This window comes from Pan paniscus, chromosome 3, assembly GCF_029289425.2.
Source record: "Pan paniscus chromosome 3, NHGRI_mPanPan1-v2.0_pri, whole genome shotgun sequence".
Taxonomy (NCBI): Eukaryota; Metazoa; Chordata; class Mammalia; order Primates; family Hominidae; genus Pan; species Pan paniscus.
This window is the reverse complement of record NC_073252.2, coordinates 152,235,311-152,251,293: the sequence shown is the minus strand read 5'-3', so window position 1 is coordinate 152,251,293 and position 15,983 is coordinate 152,235,311. Positions and strand designations below refer to the sequence as shown.

The window sequence follows — 15,983 nt, the reverse complement described above, 5'->3', positions numbered from 1 at the left end:
ATAGTCCACGAGATGCCCAGATAGCTGATTAAACACTGTTTCTGGGTGTCTCTGTGGGTGGATTTTCATTTGAATTGGTGAACTGCGTAAAGCAGATGGCCAGCCCTAGAATGGGTGAGCATCATCTCATTCACTGAGGGCCTGAAAAAGAACAAAAAGGTGGAGGAAGGTTGAATTTGCTCTCTGCCTAACAGCTTGAGCTGAGACATCAGTCTCTTGCCCTCAGTGCTCCTGGCTCTCAGGCCATCAGACCCTGACTAGAATCTACACCACTGACTACCTGGCTCTCAGGCTTTCAAACTATACCATCAGCTTTTCTAGGTCTCCAGCTTGCAGATGGGTGAACATGGGACTTCTCAGACTTCATAATCTCAGCCAATTCCTTAACGTAAATCTCACTTTATATCTATCTATTAATGTCTATCTATCTATCTCTATATGTAGATATGAGAGATATAAGATCTATAGATATCTATATCTACAGAGGAGAGATCCCATTGGTTTGCTTCTCTGGAGAATCCTGGCTAATACTTGTAGTATTGACATTATTTTTTCAAGCACAATGGATTGATAACATAGACTCACGTTTGCAACTTGTTTTTCACATAAAATGTAGTGTGTAAAGTCTTTCTAGATGAAAACATGTATATTTACTTCATTTTGATGCTACACAGTATTCTATTGTATTGATATACCACAATAGAGTGCACTGTCCATTCTTTTCTTGATGGATATTAAGGTCATTTTCAGTGTTCCAAATGACATCCTCTTGATTTATTTCTGTGTACTTACACAAATATAGGGTAGATTTCTGAGTTATTGAGTGTGAACAATTAAAATTTTGATAAGTATCACCAAAGTGCCTTTTGGAGAATGTACATAAATAACAACCTGCTATTAACTCTGGGTATTATCACTTAAATATTTTAGGAAAACAGAGAGGTAAAAATGAGGTAGTGGTTTTAATTTTGTATTTTCATTATTATTAGTGATTTTAGGTAGTATTATATTTATTAACATTTTATTGTTTCTTATCTAAACTACCTGTCCTTATCCACTGCTAATCTAACTTCCAGTTATTTTCCATTTTGCTTACAGATCTCTCTTCTCCTTATGTATAGTAAATTGTTGTTTGTATATTTTCAAAATTTCTTTTAATTTTATTTATAAATCATTCAGTAAACTAATGAGTAAATGAAGGACTGATATAAAATATTAAAAACTGGTAATTAAGTAAGGCATGTTAAGTTCATAATAGGCACATGTACCCAGGCTGCTGTGGGATCATAGAATAGTGGTAGCTAGAGCTAAGTGGAGAGAAAAAGAAGGCCAGCTGCACCAGATGAAACCTGAGCTGTGTTTTAAAATATGACTAGAGGCCAAGTGCAGTGGCTCACACCTATAATCCCAGCACTTTGGGAGGCCGAGGTAGGCAAATCACATCAGGAGTTCGAGACCAGGCTGGCCAACATGGTGAAACCCTGGCTCCACTAAAGATACAAAAATTAGCCGGGCATGGTGATATGTGCCTGTAATCCCAGCTACTCGGGAGGCTGAGGCAGGAGAATCGCTTGAACCCAGGAGGCGGAGGTCACAGTGAGCTGAGATCATGCCACTGTACTCCAACCTGGGCAACAGAGTGAAACTTCATCTCAATAATAATAATAATAATAATAAAATATGGCTAGAAATTGTTACATCAAAGAAGATGAAGAAGTTGTTCGGGGAAGAGGACACAGCAATCCAGATGGAAGACAGCAAGGTCTTTTCTGGAAATTACAAGCTGTTCACTTTGCCTAGAGCAAAAGGTACTGTACAGAGAGCTATGACACAGAGAGCTATGAGATGGGGTTACAGAGAGGGAGAGGGGCCATTTATGAATAGCTTGGTATGTTAAGATAATGCATTTAAGCTTTACCCTGAAAAGCTGGGGAGCCATCGATGTGTCTAGATTTGGATTTCAAGAAGACTGGTCTAACACAAATATAAAAATAGTTCAGAAGGAGTCAGTCGGGACGCAGGAAGACCAGGTTGTGTTGAGGCAGACATTAAGTTTTTCATTGTCATAATCATCAGGGGTCAACATAAAATCTTTAAAAATTTCTCTGTAATTGGAATTTAGTGGTAGCTCTGGAAGAATATATACCTGGTGAGTGGGGATGGTTGGGGTAGGGGGACTTTTTCTTCTCTTCTGTACACATTTGTGTATATTCAAGTTTTATTTTTCAATCAATCAGAGACTTTAATACTAAAGCAATATTTTTTAGAAACTGCACCAATAACAGATGAGAAAGATCTGACTTGGAAATTTTTTGTGATAAGTACTGAGTGCTTTGATGGACCATCAAATCAGTCTGAAACCAGATGTGAATATGGCTACTAAAAGCTGGTGTACTAATAGTTGGTTACATTAGTATTTTATGGTATTCTAATAAAGAGTGTTTATCCTCTGCTTTATAACAGTAAAATTGTATCTGGAAACAAAGTTTGTTCACTTTGGGTATCAAAATTGAGATGATCAACTTGGACCATGTTTAGGAGAAAGAACTGTGAGAGAAATGACTTAAAATCATATTAGATAAGGAATCATTAAAGAAAATGGTTATAATCACAAATTGTCAAATTGTACACCTTAAACATATGTAATTTTATTGGTCAACTATACCTTAATAAAGCTGGGGAAAAAAGGAAAATGAGTATGTGTTTAGAGCAGGCCAAGCAAGATATTTGATTTCAGTAAATAAGAATATTTTATTAAATTTCTAATAGAAATAGAAACAAGAAATCAAAGTTGCAAGAGGGCAGATTTTTATATAAAAAAGGAAGAAATCAAATGGATGTCACCTTTTAATGCCTAGAAACTGATATCCCTGATGTTTTTCCCAACTTCTCCTAAACTGGCGAAGACTGCAGTATTCATTCATTTAACTAATTGTTATGGCCAGTTGTACATGATGAATTCCATAAAGGCCAGCCATACGTATTTGTTTGCAAATTCATTTAATAAGTTTGCATACATTTTTCTCATTAAACAAAACTAACAGGTTCATTTCTTAAGTTGATTGCATTAGATCTGTTTTCAGGTTTTTAAACTAGTACACTAAGTGGTAGTATTAATAATATTAAATAATTCATTTGTGTCAGTATTACCGAATCTCTTCCCAACTTAGCCATAAGTAAGTTCTCCTCTCACGTACTCTACATGCATAAGCCTAAGTCGTCACTCTTGTCCCCATTGTCTTTACATTTGCTGAAGTTTTGTTGTACACAGCTATTGTATTATATCTTCTCACCAACAAAGGTGGAGTGGAGTCAGTTTAAAAAGAGAGCTACCCTACACGGTCTAGTTCAGGGCAAATGTCAAATACCTCAGAAGATAAAATTTTAGTTTCATCCTGTAGACTTGGGATTCTGGCACTTGAGCAGGTTGTAATCACCCTACAACCCCGCGCTAGCCTGCATTAGAATACACTGGACTATGGGATATAATCTGATCTTCTGTCATCTCGGGCTGGTGATATGGTAAGCCCTAAAGAAGACAACACAATTTATATTTTTTCTAGTGACTTTATATACTTCTAAAATGTCTAATGTTTTAACTCTAGGAAAATATTGCTTACCTAACATAATTTGACATTGTTTTGCAAATATGCAGAAGGTCTTTGGTTGGCAAATACATGTATCAGTTCATCTCCAGAGAACAGAACCAACAGGATGTATGTGTGTGTGTGTGTATATGTATGAGGAGACTGATCACAAGGAATTGGCTCATGTGATTATGAAGGCTGGCAAGTCCCAAGATCTGCAGGGTGAGCAGATCCATCAAACTGAGCCAGGAGAGCTGGCAGTGTTGCTTCAGTCTCAGTCCAAAGACCTGAGAACCAGGAGAGCCAGTCGTATAGTTTGAGGCTGAAGACCAGCAGGCTCGAGACCTAGGAAGAGCCAATGCTTCTACCTGAGCCTGAAGGCTGGAGAAAAACCAGTGCCCCAGGTTGGGAGCAGGAGCCATTCTCTCTTAGTCAGCTTTTTTGTTCTATTCAGGCCTTCAATGGATTGGACGAGGCCCACCCACATTAGGGAGGATGATCTGCTTTATTCAGTCTACAGATTTAAATGTTAATGTCATCCAAAAGCACCCTCACAGACACACTCAAAATAATGTTTGATCAAATGCCTGGACATCCTGTGGCCCAGTTAACACATAAAATAAGACATCACAATACACTTAATAGACCAGGTGTTACTATTGCTCATCGGTATTTATTACATGTTATCTGTTTACCAATGTTTTCTTTTCCCTACCCAGGAATTATTTACTTAACATCACCTCTTAGTCATTTGGAATCTACCACACTTTCGTTGATGGTCTCTGCTCAAGACGGTGGTGGGCTCACAGCTGTCATTAATGCCGACGTCACCATACACATTTTCCAGACAACTCTGGCACCTGCTGAGTTTGAAAGGCCTAAGTACACTTTCTTAGTTTATGAAGATGTGCCTGAAGATAGTCCCATTGGAACAGTGAAAGCAAGAGAACCCTTGAGTAAGTACTTATTTCTTATGCTGCATGGAATTCCATTATTGGAACATTTCTTGTTTTTTCGTAGGCAGTACAATCTTGAATAATTTTTTTCTTCTTTCCACGCAAGTCAAAACAAGGGAGATAACACAAACTGTGGCTTGCTCTTTGTTCTTCCAACATTGTTTCTGTCCATCCCACATTTTTTTTTCTGATCACAAAAATAATAGGCATTTTAAAAAGAATGTTTAAAATAATACAGATTATAATATACAAAATATATGTCTCCTATAACCCACTCACAAAAACACACACATGCACACGCAATTTACAAATTTTTGACAAAAATGCATCTTTCTATATTTGTTGTTATAGAGCTTCTTTCCCCACTTAGTATATACTGAACAACTTTCCAGATAAATGGATGCCATTCTGTTTCCTTAAAAGACAGTTTATAGTGTTTCAACTTAGATATGTTTTATGTTTACATTTGCTACCAATTTGAAGGATTTAAAAAATCTTGCTAGTCCAAATAGTACTTGAGCGAATAGCCGTGTGTGACTTTTTCACACCTGTAGAGGAACCTCTGCAGGATAAATTCCTAGAAATGAATTACCTTTCCAAAGAGCTTGTCCTCCTCCTGGTCCCCTCCTGTTCCTTCCTCTCTCCCTTCCCTCAATCTCTATGGAGAGTATTTGCCCTTCATAGGTAGATATAATAGAGTAACATCAACATAAATTGAACTTGACTTCCTCAAATATATTTAAAAAAAGGTATTTGAATTATTTTCTGAATATCTTTCCCTTTTATCTAATGCAAGAGGGATGAAGGAAGAGAGTGAAACCTGTGGCTTGCTCTTTGCCCATTGGACATTCTTTTCGTACACCAAAAAAATTCTTAAAACCGTGTGTCCACTTTTCAGCAGGCTTTGGAGAGTGGAGAAAGTAAGACATTGCACAGCAGTCTCTGTAGATGGAGAATATACAATCATGCGTCCTTAACGATGGGAAATGTTTTGAGAAATGCCTCATTAGAAAATTTTGTCAGTGTGCAGACATCACAGAGTGTACTCACACGAACCTGGATGGTGTGGCCTACCAGACACCTAGGCTAAATGTTACAGTCGATTGCTCCTAGGCTACAAACCTGCACAGCATATTACTGCACTTAATACTGTAGGCAGTTGTACCCCAATGGTAAGGATTTATGTATGTGAGCACAGAAAAGGTACAATAAAATACGGTGTCAGAATCTTACGGAACCATCATAGTATATGTGATCCATCATTGACTGAAGTGTCATTAGGCAGTGGATGACTGTATTAACATTTCAATTTCTGAGTTTCCAGTGGGTCCACCCTTTTAACATACAGTGGTTGCCCCCTCTCTCTTTTTCAGACTCCTCAGAACCAATCTTTTACAGGATTTCTTCTGGTGATCTCGGCGGAAAGTTCTCCATTCACCCGCGGCTGGGCACTATTCGCACCCGGAAGCCCCTGGATCACGAGACGCAGCCCGTGGTTGTGCTCACGGTGCAGGCGCAGCTCGGCAGCGCCCCAGCCTGCAGCAGCACCGAGGTCAACATAACGGTCATGGATGTCAATGACAACCACCCAGCGTTCCTCAGGACCTCGGATGAGATTAGAATATCCCAGACCACGCCCCCTGGCACAGCCTTGTACCTCGCACGTGCGGAAGACAGAGACAGTGGGCGGAACGGACTCATCCGGTACTCCATCGCCAGCCCGCAGCCAGGCGTCTTTGCCATCGACAGAGCCCTGGGGGTGCTGTTCCTCAACGGCAGCCTGGGCGCGGGCGAGCAGCGGGAGCTCACGCTGACTCTCAGGGCCGAGGACCAAGGCGTGCATCCTCAGGCAGCCCTGCTGGTGCTGACAGTCGTTATCGAGAAACGCGAACACAGCCCATCCTGGACTTTCGAACATTTGGTCTATCAAGTGGAAGTCAGTGAGTCTCTCTCACCGATGACACGAATACTGCAAACACAGGCGCACCCACTTGGCCCCCAGCGTGCAGCCTCGCCGCTTAGGTACTCGCTGGAACCCAGCGTAGACTCTGCTATATTTGGAATCCGCCCTTACACGGGCTGGATTTATTTGCGGCGACAGTTTGACTATGAATCCACCCAAACATATAATTTTAGAGTGTTTGCTTGGATCCCCGAGGACGGATTCTTGCAAAATGTGAGCACTACAGTCATTGTTCGTGTCTGGGATGAGAATGACAATTCCCCCACCTTCTTGCATGATGTGTTGTTTTTGAAAGTCGAAGAGAGCCCTGTTCCCCAAGGGGTAATAGGCAAAATTACAGCTATTGACATGGACTCTGGAAAGAATGGACAGCTATTATATTTCCTTTTGTCTGATGGAAAATTCTTCAAGATGAATCCTAATACAGGTAGCACTTCATAGTTTCCACCTATTCCTTTAAAATGAGGGTTCAGTACTATCACACTGGTCTTTAAGTAAAAATAAAAATAAAAAATTAAACAAAATCAGGATTGAGAAAACTCAAATCGTTAGGTATAGCATTAGTGCATACATGCAATTGAAATAATGGTTTTTAATAAATAAGGTATTCGATTACTCTATTGTGAGGTCTTAAAAATGGATTAAAAATTGAATAGAGTTTCACCCATAATAATTCATACTTTCCCTGCATCACATCCCCATCTTGCCAATATATGGTTCTTTTTCTGAACTAGAGGTATAGTCAGAACTGGATTGAATCTATCCTTGTGTAAAGGCTAATTTTTTCAACAACCATCCTTTTCCATTTGTAGACATTTAAAAAACGTCGAAACGTATTTTGTGAAATATAAATATCATCAATGTAAAGCTAGACATCAATTCATTGGTTAAGATTTCAAAATCACTCTAAGAATATATATCCTTTTTCTCATTCTGACAGGGGAACCAGAGGAAAAGGGGGAATAATTACAATGAAATTTTTAAAGTCTGAATTAAGAAATTAAAGATTAAAAGTCACTATATTTTAAAATTTATGTTGTATAAGTTTACGGGGAGTTTATTTAATCCTTACAATGAAATATATCTATACTGCAAATACATACCCGGGAAAACTGAAACTCGGATAGCTCGAGTAGTACACCCAAAGTCATGGAGCTGGTAAGATGAGAAGAAGCTCCCTTTTTGTGCAGGTCCAGCAGGCACCATCTATGTCATAACCTGGGCAGATGGTGCTGCTGCCTTTAGTGGGACAGACTTTGCATTCAGTTCTGATGAACTTCAAGCCTTTGTTCTCAAGTCTCTGTTCTGTGAATTAGGAGAAGGTGACCTTTCACAGCAGATGGAGGGTTTTCACAGGGCACATGGCTTTCTGCAAGGGCACAAACCATACAGCTATATGGGATGACCCTGCTTGCACTTTACTTCCATATGGCTAGTTTTCAAGGTCTTCTATTTCACTTGTTTTTTTCTTTAAAATAAGCAAACTACAGTTGATTCCCCCGTGATCTTCCCTCCCCTACAAGAAAACGAGGTGTCCATTCCTAATTTCATTGTATGGCTTTAAGCAAGTAGCTTAAGCTCAGAGCTGCTTCCTTACCATGAATACAGGAGACAATTCCTGACACGCCCTGTGCCATGCTTTGAGGGGTAAAGAGCTAAAGAATATGAAGGGGCTTGGAACACTACGTGCTTGTAAACTGTTCCTCCTCTGAAGGACAGCATGGCAAGGCAGGGTGGAGGGTGTCCTTCAGAGCCTGGGAGACACACCACCTTTTCATCCAGTTCTCTGGACAGTCTTACAAGTGACCAGGACTTGAGCTCCTGTGGAACCATACCCTGGTGTCGCCCATCCCCAGCTGCAGCCTGAGCTACACAGTCTTTTACATCCCCGACCTCCAAGGCTGCTGCTTATCCATCAGATTTGCTTTATGAATAAAAATCTGTTTGCCATTCAGAAGTTAAGGTCTTCAGAGGAGAATTATAGTTTGGAATTTAAAAAAAGCAATTGTGTGTATGATCTATATTAAAACCAGAGAGTAAACACTATAGATATAGTTTATATATTAACAGTAAAGTTATCATAAACACTGCATTTAAGCTCACCAATTCAGCAACTTACCTAAATGAGAATTTTCATTTTTGTTCCTTGTTTCCACTTTTTTTTAATGCAATGCTATTTTATTTGTATTAAGAGGAAAAAAGTTTTTAGCCATAGAAATGTTTGTCGGTAGCTGCTTCATGCTCACATTCTCACAGGTACATTTTTTTTTCATAAATGGTGAGGAAATCAATGCTTGGCAGAGCTCTGACAGGCTATTGGACCGAGTGCTTGTCTTCCCAAGGTCCCTGGCAATAGGAAGAGGCACTTAGATGTTATGCCTGGGTCTGCATGGCTGACACATGAGGAAAGTTACTGAAGGTAGTATAGCTCTAGGCAGAAATATTTGAAATAAAGCTTCTAAAGCATTAAGAGTTTTTAGGAAGTCACTATCCACTGCTACATGTATATTTTGTGAGATAAAAAACAAATACTTGTGTGCATAAAACAAGAACTATTGCCTAAGGAATATTATTTGATTTCCAGAAAGGTATTTAGCCATTATGTTAAAGTAGTAATAACAGCTTCCACTTGTGTCGTCATGTATAGCTTGCACAATACTTTTAAATGTGTGATTACATTTCTTCCTGACAGCAGTCCCAGGCTCAGAGGAGCCATTCCATGTCTGAGGTGGGGAAACTGGGGCCAAATCCAGAACCTGTGTCAGAGCTCACATGCTTTCCATCATTCTGTATAGCAGCATAAAGAGGGATAAGCAGCAGCTTTAAATCTTCCAAATCATTACTAAGTTCCCATGGAGTTTTATCATTTTTATGAATTCATTGTTTATTAGTTCAAATGATTGATGGATGATAATTTGAAATACAAAGAATAACAAATTTAAAGTGACATTTTCAGGAGCAACTTGAGAAAATTTTTTCAACAGTACCATAGAGCCAAACTACTATGTAGATGGTCTTAGAAGTCGCATATTTGCTCAAAGCTTTGTACTTGGTTTTCCTTCTGGAAATGGTTCTGGCTGTGGTGCGCCTGGTACACAGTGCCTGTGTCTTGTTCTGCTCTGTACTCCGCAGGAGAGTTAATCAATTGGGTGGCACTGGATCGTGAGCACCGGGGGCACCATCAGATGACTGTGCTAGTGACAGACCGCGGCTCCCCACCACGAAACGCCACCATGGCGGTTTACGTCTCAGTTACTGACATCAATGATAACAGGCCCTTCTTCCCCCAGTGTCTCCCTGGAAAGGAGTTACACGTGAAGGTTTGTGAAGTAACCTTGCAATGAATTTGTAATATCTTAAGTCATTTGTTTTGAGCACCATCTTGTGGTAAAACATGTGAATTTATCACATCAGTCTTGGTGTGGCAAAGCATACTTTTTCTAGAAGACCTAGATACTGTGCACATGTTATTTTAAAAGAAAATTTTTAAAAAGTAAATGAATATATGTGCTCTTTGGCATTGTACCTCCAGTTGCTTTATAACAATAAGTTTAGTTCAGCCCCTTGTACACAAACTGAATGGTGCTTCAGGTTAATGCTCAGACATGGCTTGTTTTTCCAGTAGTTTACGTGCATCTCTTTGTGCAGAGCTTCTTAACGGCAATTGATACATGTCTCTAAGATAGTTACTTAAGGGTAGGGGAACAACCTGTAGCTCTAAAGTGGGTAGGTGGACATCCAGAGATAGTAAAAGTTGATCCTTTTGATCACATGCACAAACTGGCAATTATATTTATATTATCTCATCTTTTTCATTTGTCTTTTTGTATGTTGTATAATATACATAATAAATTAGAATATCAGTTCATTCACATAATTAATAAATATGTTTGGACCTACTAATAATTTTTTTAGTGGATGGGTTATAATAATGAAAAGTTTAGAAGCTACTGTTCCAGAACAATTGAATTAGACATTCAAATTGTGCTCAAATATACATATTGAACAACTCAACAGAAGTATTGAGGAACTCATAACTTTAAACTGATCTGAATCCAGCTTTAAAGAAAAATTCTAACAAAGCAAAATATTATTATATCATCATTACACTTTTTAATCATATCATTAAAATGTCCTGTGGCTTAATTGGGCAGTTGGACTCTAAACATGTAGTTGAACTTCACATGTGCATTTCAACATTGCAGGACAGCTCCTGATAATTGGTATGTCCTGCATGAGTTTTGTTTTCTGAATTAAAGGTTCATACTTATTTTAAGCATATTTTAAGCCATAGCAACCACCTTTCAAAAAATGTCCTAAGAGATGATGAATGAGAATATGCTAGAAATCTTAAAATACACCAAAAATCTAAGATTGTTTAGCAAGTTCAATTTCTTTTTCTTTTGGTCAGAATTAGTTCAGATGCCTCAGATAATTCATTCTAATTGAATAAAAGATTTAATATGTAAGGAGGATTCTTTTCATGGACATACACCCATATAACTTTTACATGGTATGCATTTGAATTATATGTGGATTTTAAGATAGTTTAAAATGTTTAGTATAATGTATTCATTCATTTAAAGGTCCACTGATATTTCTTTTTAAACTTTTGCTGACTCATTTGTAAGCTGTTTGTTTTAATGGCAGGTTCTGGAAGGTCAACCAGTAAATATGTTGGTTACAACTGTGTTTGCAAAGGATCCTGATGAAGGAAATAATGCAGAAGTTACATACTCAGTATCTTCAGGTAAAACTTACTGTTCATACGGGATTAAGAACTTTTAGGATTTCTGCTTTCATTTATCAACTATCCCCTTCTGGGAAAAGAGGTTCTATTTTGATTACTTTGAATGCTGTAGTTAGTTTTGAAAAAACACCAAGTTACAAACAAAATACATTTGCTATTGTCAAGAACTACTTTCAGTTTTTGAAAAGTAATTTAAAGTTTAATAAAAAATCAGAGTAGCTTTTTACGTTCTTAATAGAAACCATTCATCTTTAGTGAGTAATTTGCAATAATGTGAAGTACAAATTTACTTTTATTGATAGGAAAGTGTTAGTTAGGGGATAAGAATTGGTATTAAGTATGACTAAGAGTTCCAAGCATCTATAAATCTTTATGAAGACTGAATACTTGTAAGGTCAGAGTAAATCATGCCTAGAAAATGTCACATGTATACATACGTGTGTGTATGGGGAAATTTTATTGAAGTGGGCTTACTATTATGTTTTCTGTTGGAACATGCAGGCCCTAGATTTTTTCCAGTTATTTACTTTAATTGGCATTGTGTTTTATATAATTTTAAAAGACATTTGGTGCTTTGTCATGTTTGACACAAACATAGGACATAGGAAAGAAGACATAACATTGCCCTTACCCTCAGATAGTTTGATTGTCTGCATGGAAAACCCAAGAGATGCTATAGGCAACTCTTTGGAATTAATAAAATAGCCAATTTTCTGAGAATAATGTCAACATACGAAACTCACTGGTATTTTTAAAACTTAGCAGTTTCCAAAGATCTCATTCACTATGGTGAATTCACAAAGAAAATGAAAGGGGGTAGGAGCAGATCTACTGTGAAACTAATGAAGCTAAGTTTTGCGGTGTTTTACTTGCATAGCCTCCCCAGGGAGTGGGAAGTGGACAATTTATTTTTCTTAAGGAGTGCCTCTCAAACTGTACAAACTTCAAAACAACACAGATAGGATCTGTCTCTATTAGGGGCATAGAAAAAATTCCAATATAACTTGTATAAGACTTTCATACAGAAAAATACAAAATATTAATGAAGGACATAAAAGAATGAAATGAAAAGCTGTATCATGTTCATGCTTGGGAAGACTCAATATCCTAAAGATTACAATTCTTAACAAAAATATCATTATTAATTCAGTATGATTTCAATCAAATGTTCAATGAGGCTTTGATAGAATTTGACACGCTGATTCTAAACGTCATGTGGAAGGGCAAAAGACAAGGAATAACTAAGACAATGTCCAAATAACAAGTGGGAAGTTGGCCTTACCCAGTCTTAATTTATAAAATTTCATAATTAAAACACTATTGTATTGATTCACTCATTAATAAATGGGCCAGTTGAAAAGAGTAGGGGTCACACTTTACACGTATGGAAACTTGACATATGAGGGGGTAGAAAATAAATGGGGAAAAGATGGACTATCAATACGTGATGCTGATATGATCGGTTACCTACAAGGAAAAATATCTCTACTCTCAGCATATCAAAGATGAGTCTTATTAAATGTAGAAATCTTTAACTCTTACAAAAGAAAATATGAGACTGGTTATATATATGGCATTGAGAATAAAGAAGACGGTTTAAACAAGAAGAAATGCAGAAGCTCACAAAGAAATAGATAAATAAAACTAAATGAAAATTGAAAACACTACAAAATATGCCATTGTTTACAATTTGACTATTGAAGTCACAAGTTGGGAAAAGATAATTATAGTCCAGTAACCAATACAAAATTAGTATTCAGAATTTATTAAGAACTCCTGCAAACCAGTAAGAAAAACCAGTAAATAAATAATAAAATTGGACAAAGAATGTTAACAGACAACTCAAAGAAAAGAAGCCTGAATAATTAAAAAGGTTTTTAAAGCATGCCCAGACTCCTTGATGTGACGACTTCGAAGAACAGTGAAGCAATATCTGATAAGACTGGAGATGTGTTTATGCTATACCCTTGCAGTTCTACTTCTGTTACCCTAGAGGAACTCTATATGTGCAGAGTGAGACTGTAACAGGATATTCATTGAAGCATTGTTTCAGTTGTCTGCATAATATGGTATATTCACGGAATACTATACAGCAATGAAAATGAATACAATAGAATTTCATACATGGCAGTGTGGATAAATATTGAATCCAAAGTTAAGCAAAGAAGGCAAGGATTTTACAGAAGATAAAAAGAATTTGACGCAAACAGCAGCTTTGAGTTCATTGCATTGCTTTTCCTTGGAAAAGTTACATAGGCAGTTCAATACCTCCGTGGTCAGGGAGCCAAATTCTTCTCTGATGTTTCTATGCCCATATAAACCATCCGAAGTTATTTACCTATAAATGTCTTCCCAAGTTTTCAGGACACTTGAATGGTGGATTCAAGTGAGGTAGTGAGCCTGCAGCAGATCCACATTTGGAGACAGCCCTTCCTCTGTGTTCCTGCTGTCCCCTCCTTCAGAGACTCTTTCCCCATCCTCCCCCTCTTTTTTTGTCTTCCCTTTTGTTACTTCTCAAATTTCTCTTTTTGTTGTCTTAGCTTATTTTAATCTGGTCCTTGGGTGGAAGAAAAACTGGCTTTGCAGGTATGCATTCCAGAATCTGCCTCTGGATATGAGGTCAGTTAGGTCAATAAGATCTTTATATCTTTTTTTCCTGTCTTATTTTGGGGTGGAGAAGACGACATAGTGTGCCTGTGAAGGACAATGATTGTGAAGAGGGAAAATACACACACACACACACACACACACACACACACACACAGCTATAATCCTGCTATAATACCACTATTTAAAAGCAAGTGAAGCCATGGCATATGCTATTTATGGATGTATGGACTTCAAAGATAAACCTCAACTTCAGTTATAAAAGTGACTTTCTACGGGGAAAAAGGAGGGGAATGAGATTTGGAGCTATATACAGATCCACTCCTTTATTCATACTCTGCCATTTCTTGGAAAAAATTGAAAAAATATTGAAAATTAATCAGTCTAAGAAGTGATACTTTGGTGTTCATCGAAATATTCTTTTTTAAAAATTAGCTTTTAAATGATAATTGAGGCATGTCAATACAAAAATATGGAGATATATATTACATTATTCCCATCTTTATTTTTTATCTGATAGTAAAATAGAAGCAACTACAAAACATATGGTAAAATAATGAGATGAAAATTGGTATCAGGGGAATAAAGGTATGTATCATATTCATGAATGCATTCTATAGTATTTCTATGAGAACAAAATCAATGGATTAAAGCATAGAAATCACAACTAATAAATGTTACATAATTGCCTGCTCCATGCTATGAGTTTCTTGAAGACAGGGGTTCTTTTTTATTTGCTTTTATGTCCCTAAAAACTGATGAGGTATTTGGTCCATAGTAATGACTCAGCAACTGTTGAACTAAAGAATGGAGGGGAGCTTCTACTCAAGACTTGTCTGAGGTTTGAACTGTTTGAAATGTTCAGATTTTATTGAAGAATACAAATCTGTTATTTAACTCAAAACCTTATGATACCAATCTAAATTATAAGCATCAATATGAATGTATAGATGTGTGCATGTGTATTCTCCGTGCACTGAAAAGGCCTAGAAGTGATGACAAACCCAGAAACGATGAGCACCTCTAATGTCCCAAATATGTTCTCCCAAAACCATTTTCCACCAAAGGAACCAGGAGTCCTTGGAGAAATAATGATGTCAGGTCATGGTCAGGAAATCTACAAGATGAGTCTGCACCATTTTGTCATACCAGTTACAAGGAGGCTACTAAACACTATTAGGATCATGGAAAGAGACCCGGGAACCAACTTGAAGAAGATCCCAATGTTTGGTGATGGGACAGTTTGAGCATCAATAAGGATAAAAATGGCAATATATTGAAATACAACTAATATGTTTAAATCATGCTTAATGATTTCCAAAGCAAAAGCAAGACAAAATTTTACTTATCATAGTTGGAACATTGGTGGATGTTAGTGAACCAACCCATTATTTCAAAAACTGTTAAATAAAAGTTTAACTCATCAAGCATTTATCCTGCCTTTCTTATAATATACTCCTCTGAAAGTTTCTGTTTATTGAAATATTCTAGCTAATACATGAAAAAGGGATGATAAACCAGAATGCAGTGCATATTGAGTATCCTTAATCTAAAATCCTTGGGACCAGAAGTGTTTCAGCTTTTGGATTTTTTTTTTGGTGGGTTTTTTTTGGGGGGAGGGATATTTGCATATACATATTGAGATATCTTGGGGATGAGACCCAAGTCTAAACATGAAATTCATTTTTTATATACATCTATATGCATAGCCTGAAGGTAATTTTATACAATATTTTTTATAACTTTGTGCATGAAACAAAGTTTTGACTGTGTTTTGACTGCAATCCATCAGATGAATCAGGCGTAGAGTTTTTCTTGTTGTAGCATCATGTCAGTACTCAAAAAGTTTTGGATTTTGGAATATTTTGGATCTCATATTTTTTGGATTTGGGATGTCAACTTGCATTATACTTCACAAAACTTAAAGAATAATTAATGGATCTAGGCTGTGCATCAGTGGGGGCCAACATCAAAAACAACTAGCTTTTGGCCCATGCCTGCAGTCCCAGCTATCTGGGAGGCCAAGGTGTGAGGATACCTTGCGACCCTGAACTCCAGGCTGCAGTGAGCTATCATGGCACAATTGCGCTCCAGCCTGGGTAACAGAAAGAGACCTCATC

At 37.4% G+C, this 15,983-nt stretch overlaps 1 protein-coding gene across 2 annotated transcripts in view; it reads left to right on the top strand.

Moving 5' to 3' along the window:
• Positions 1-15,983, top strand: part of DCHS2 (dachsous cadherin-related 2) — a 271,974-nt gene that overhangs the window by 152,580 nt on the left and 103,411 nt on the right. For both annotated transcript variants that reach the window (XM_024928710.4, XM_055111946.2), the window contains exons 4-7: positions 4,307-4,543; positions 5,917-6,933; positions 9,639-9,826; positions 11,157-11,256. In XM_024928710.4, coding sequence (XP_024784478.4) covers positions 4,307-4,543; positions 5,917-6,933; positions 9,639-9,826; positions 11,157-11,256 — 1,542 coding nt within the window. The remainder of the gene's footprint in view (positions 1-4,306; positions 4,544-5,916; positions 6,934-9,638; positions 9,827-11,156; positions 11,257-15,983) is intronic.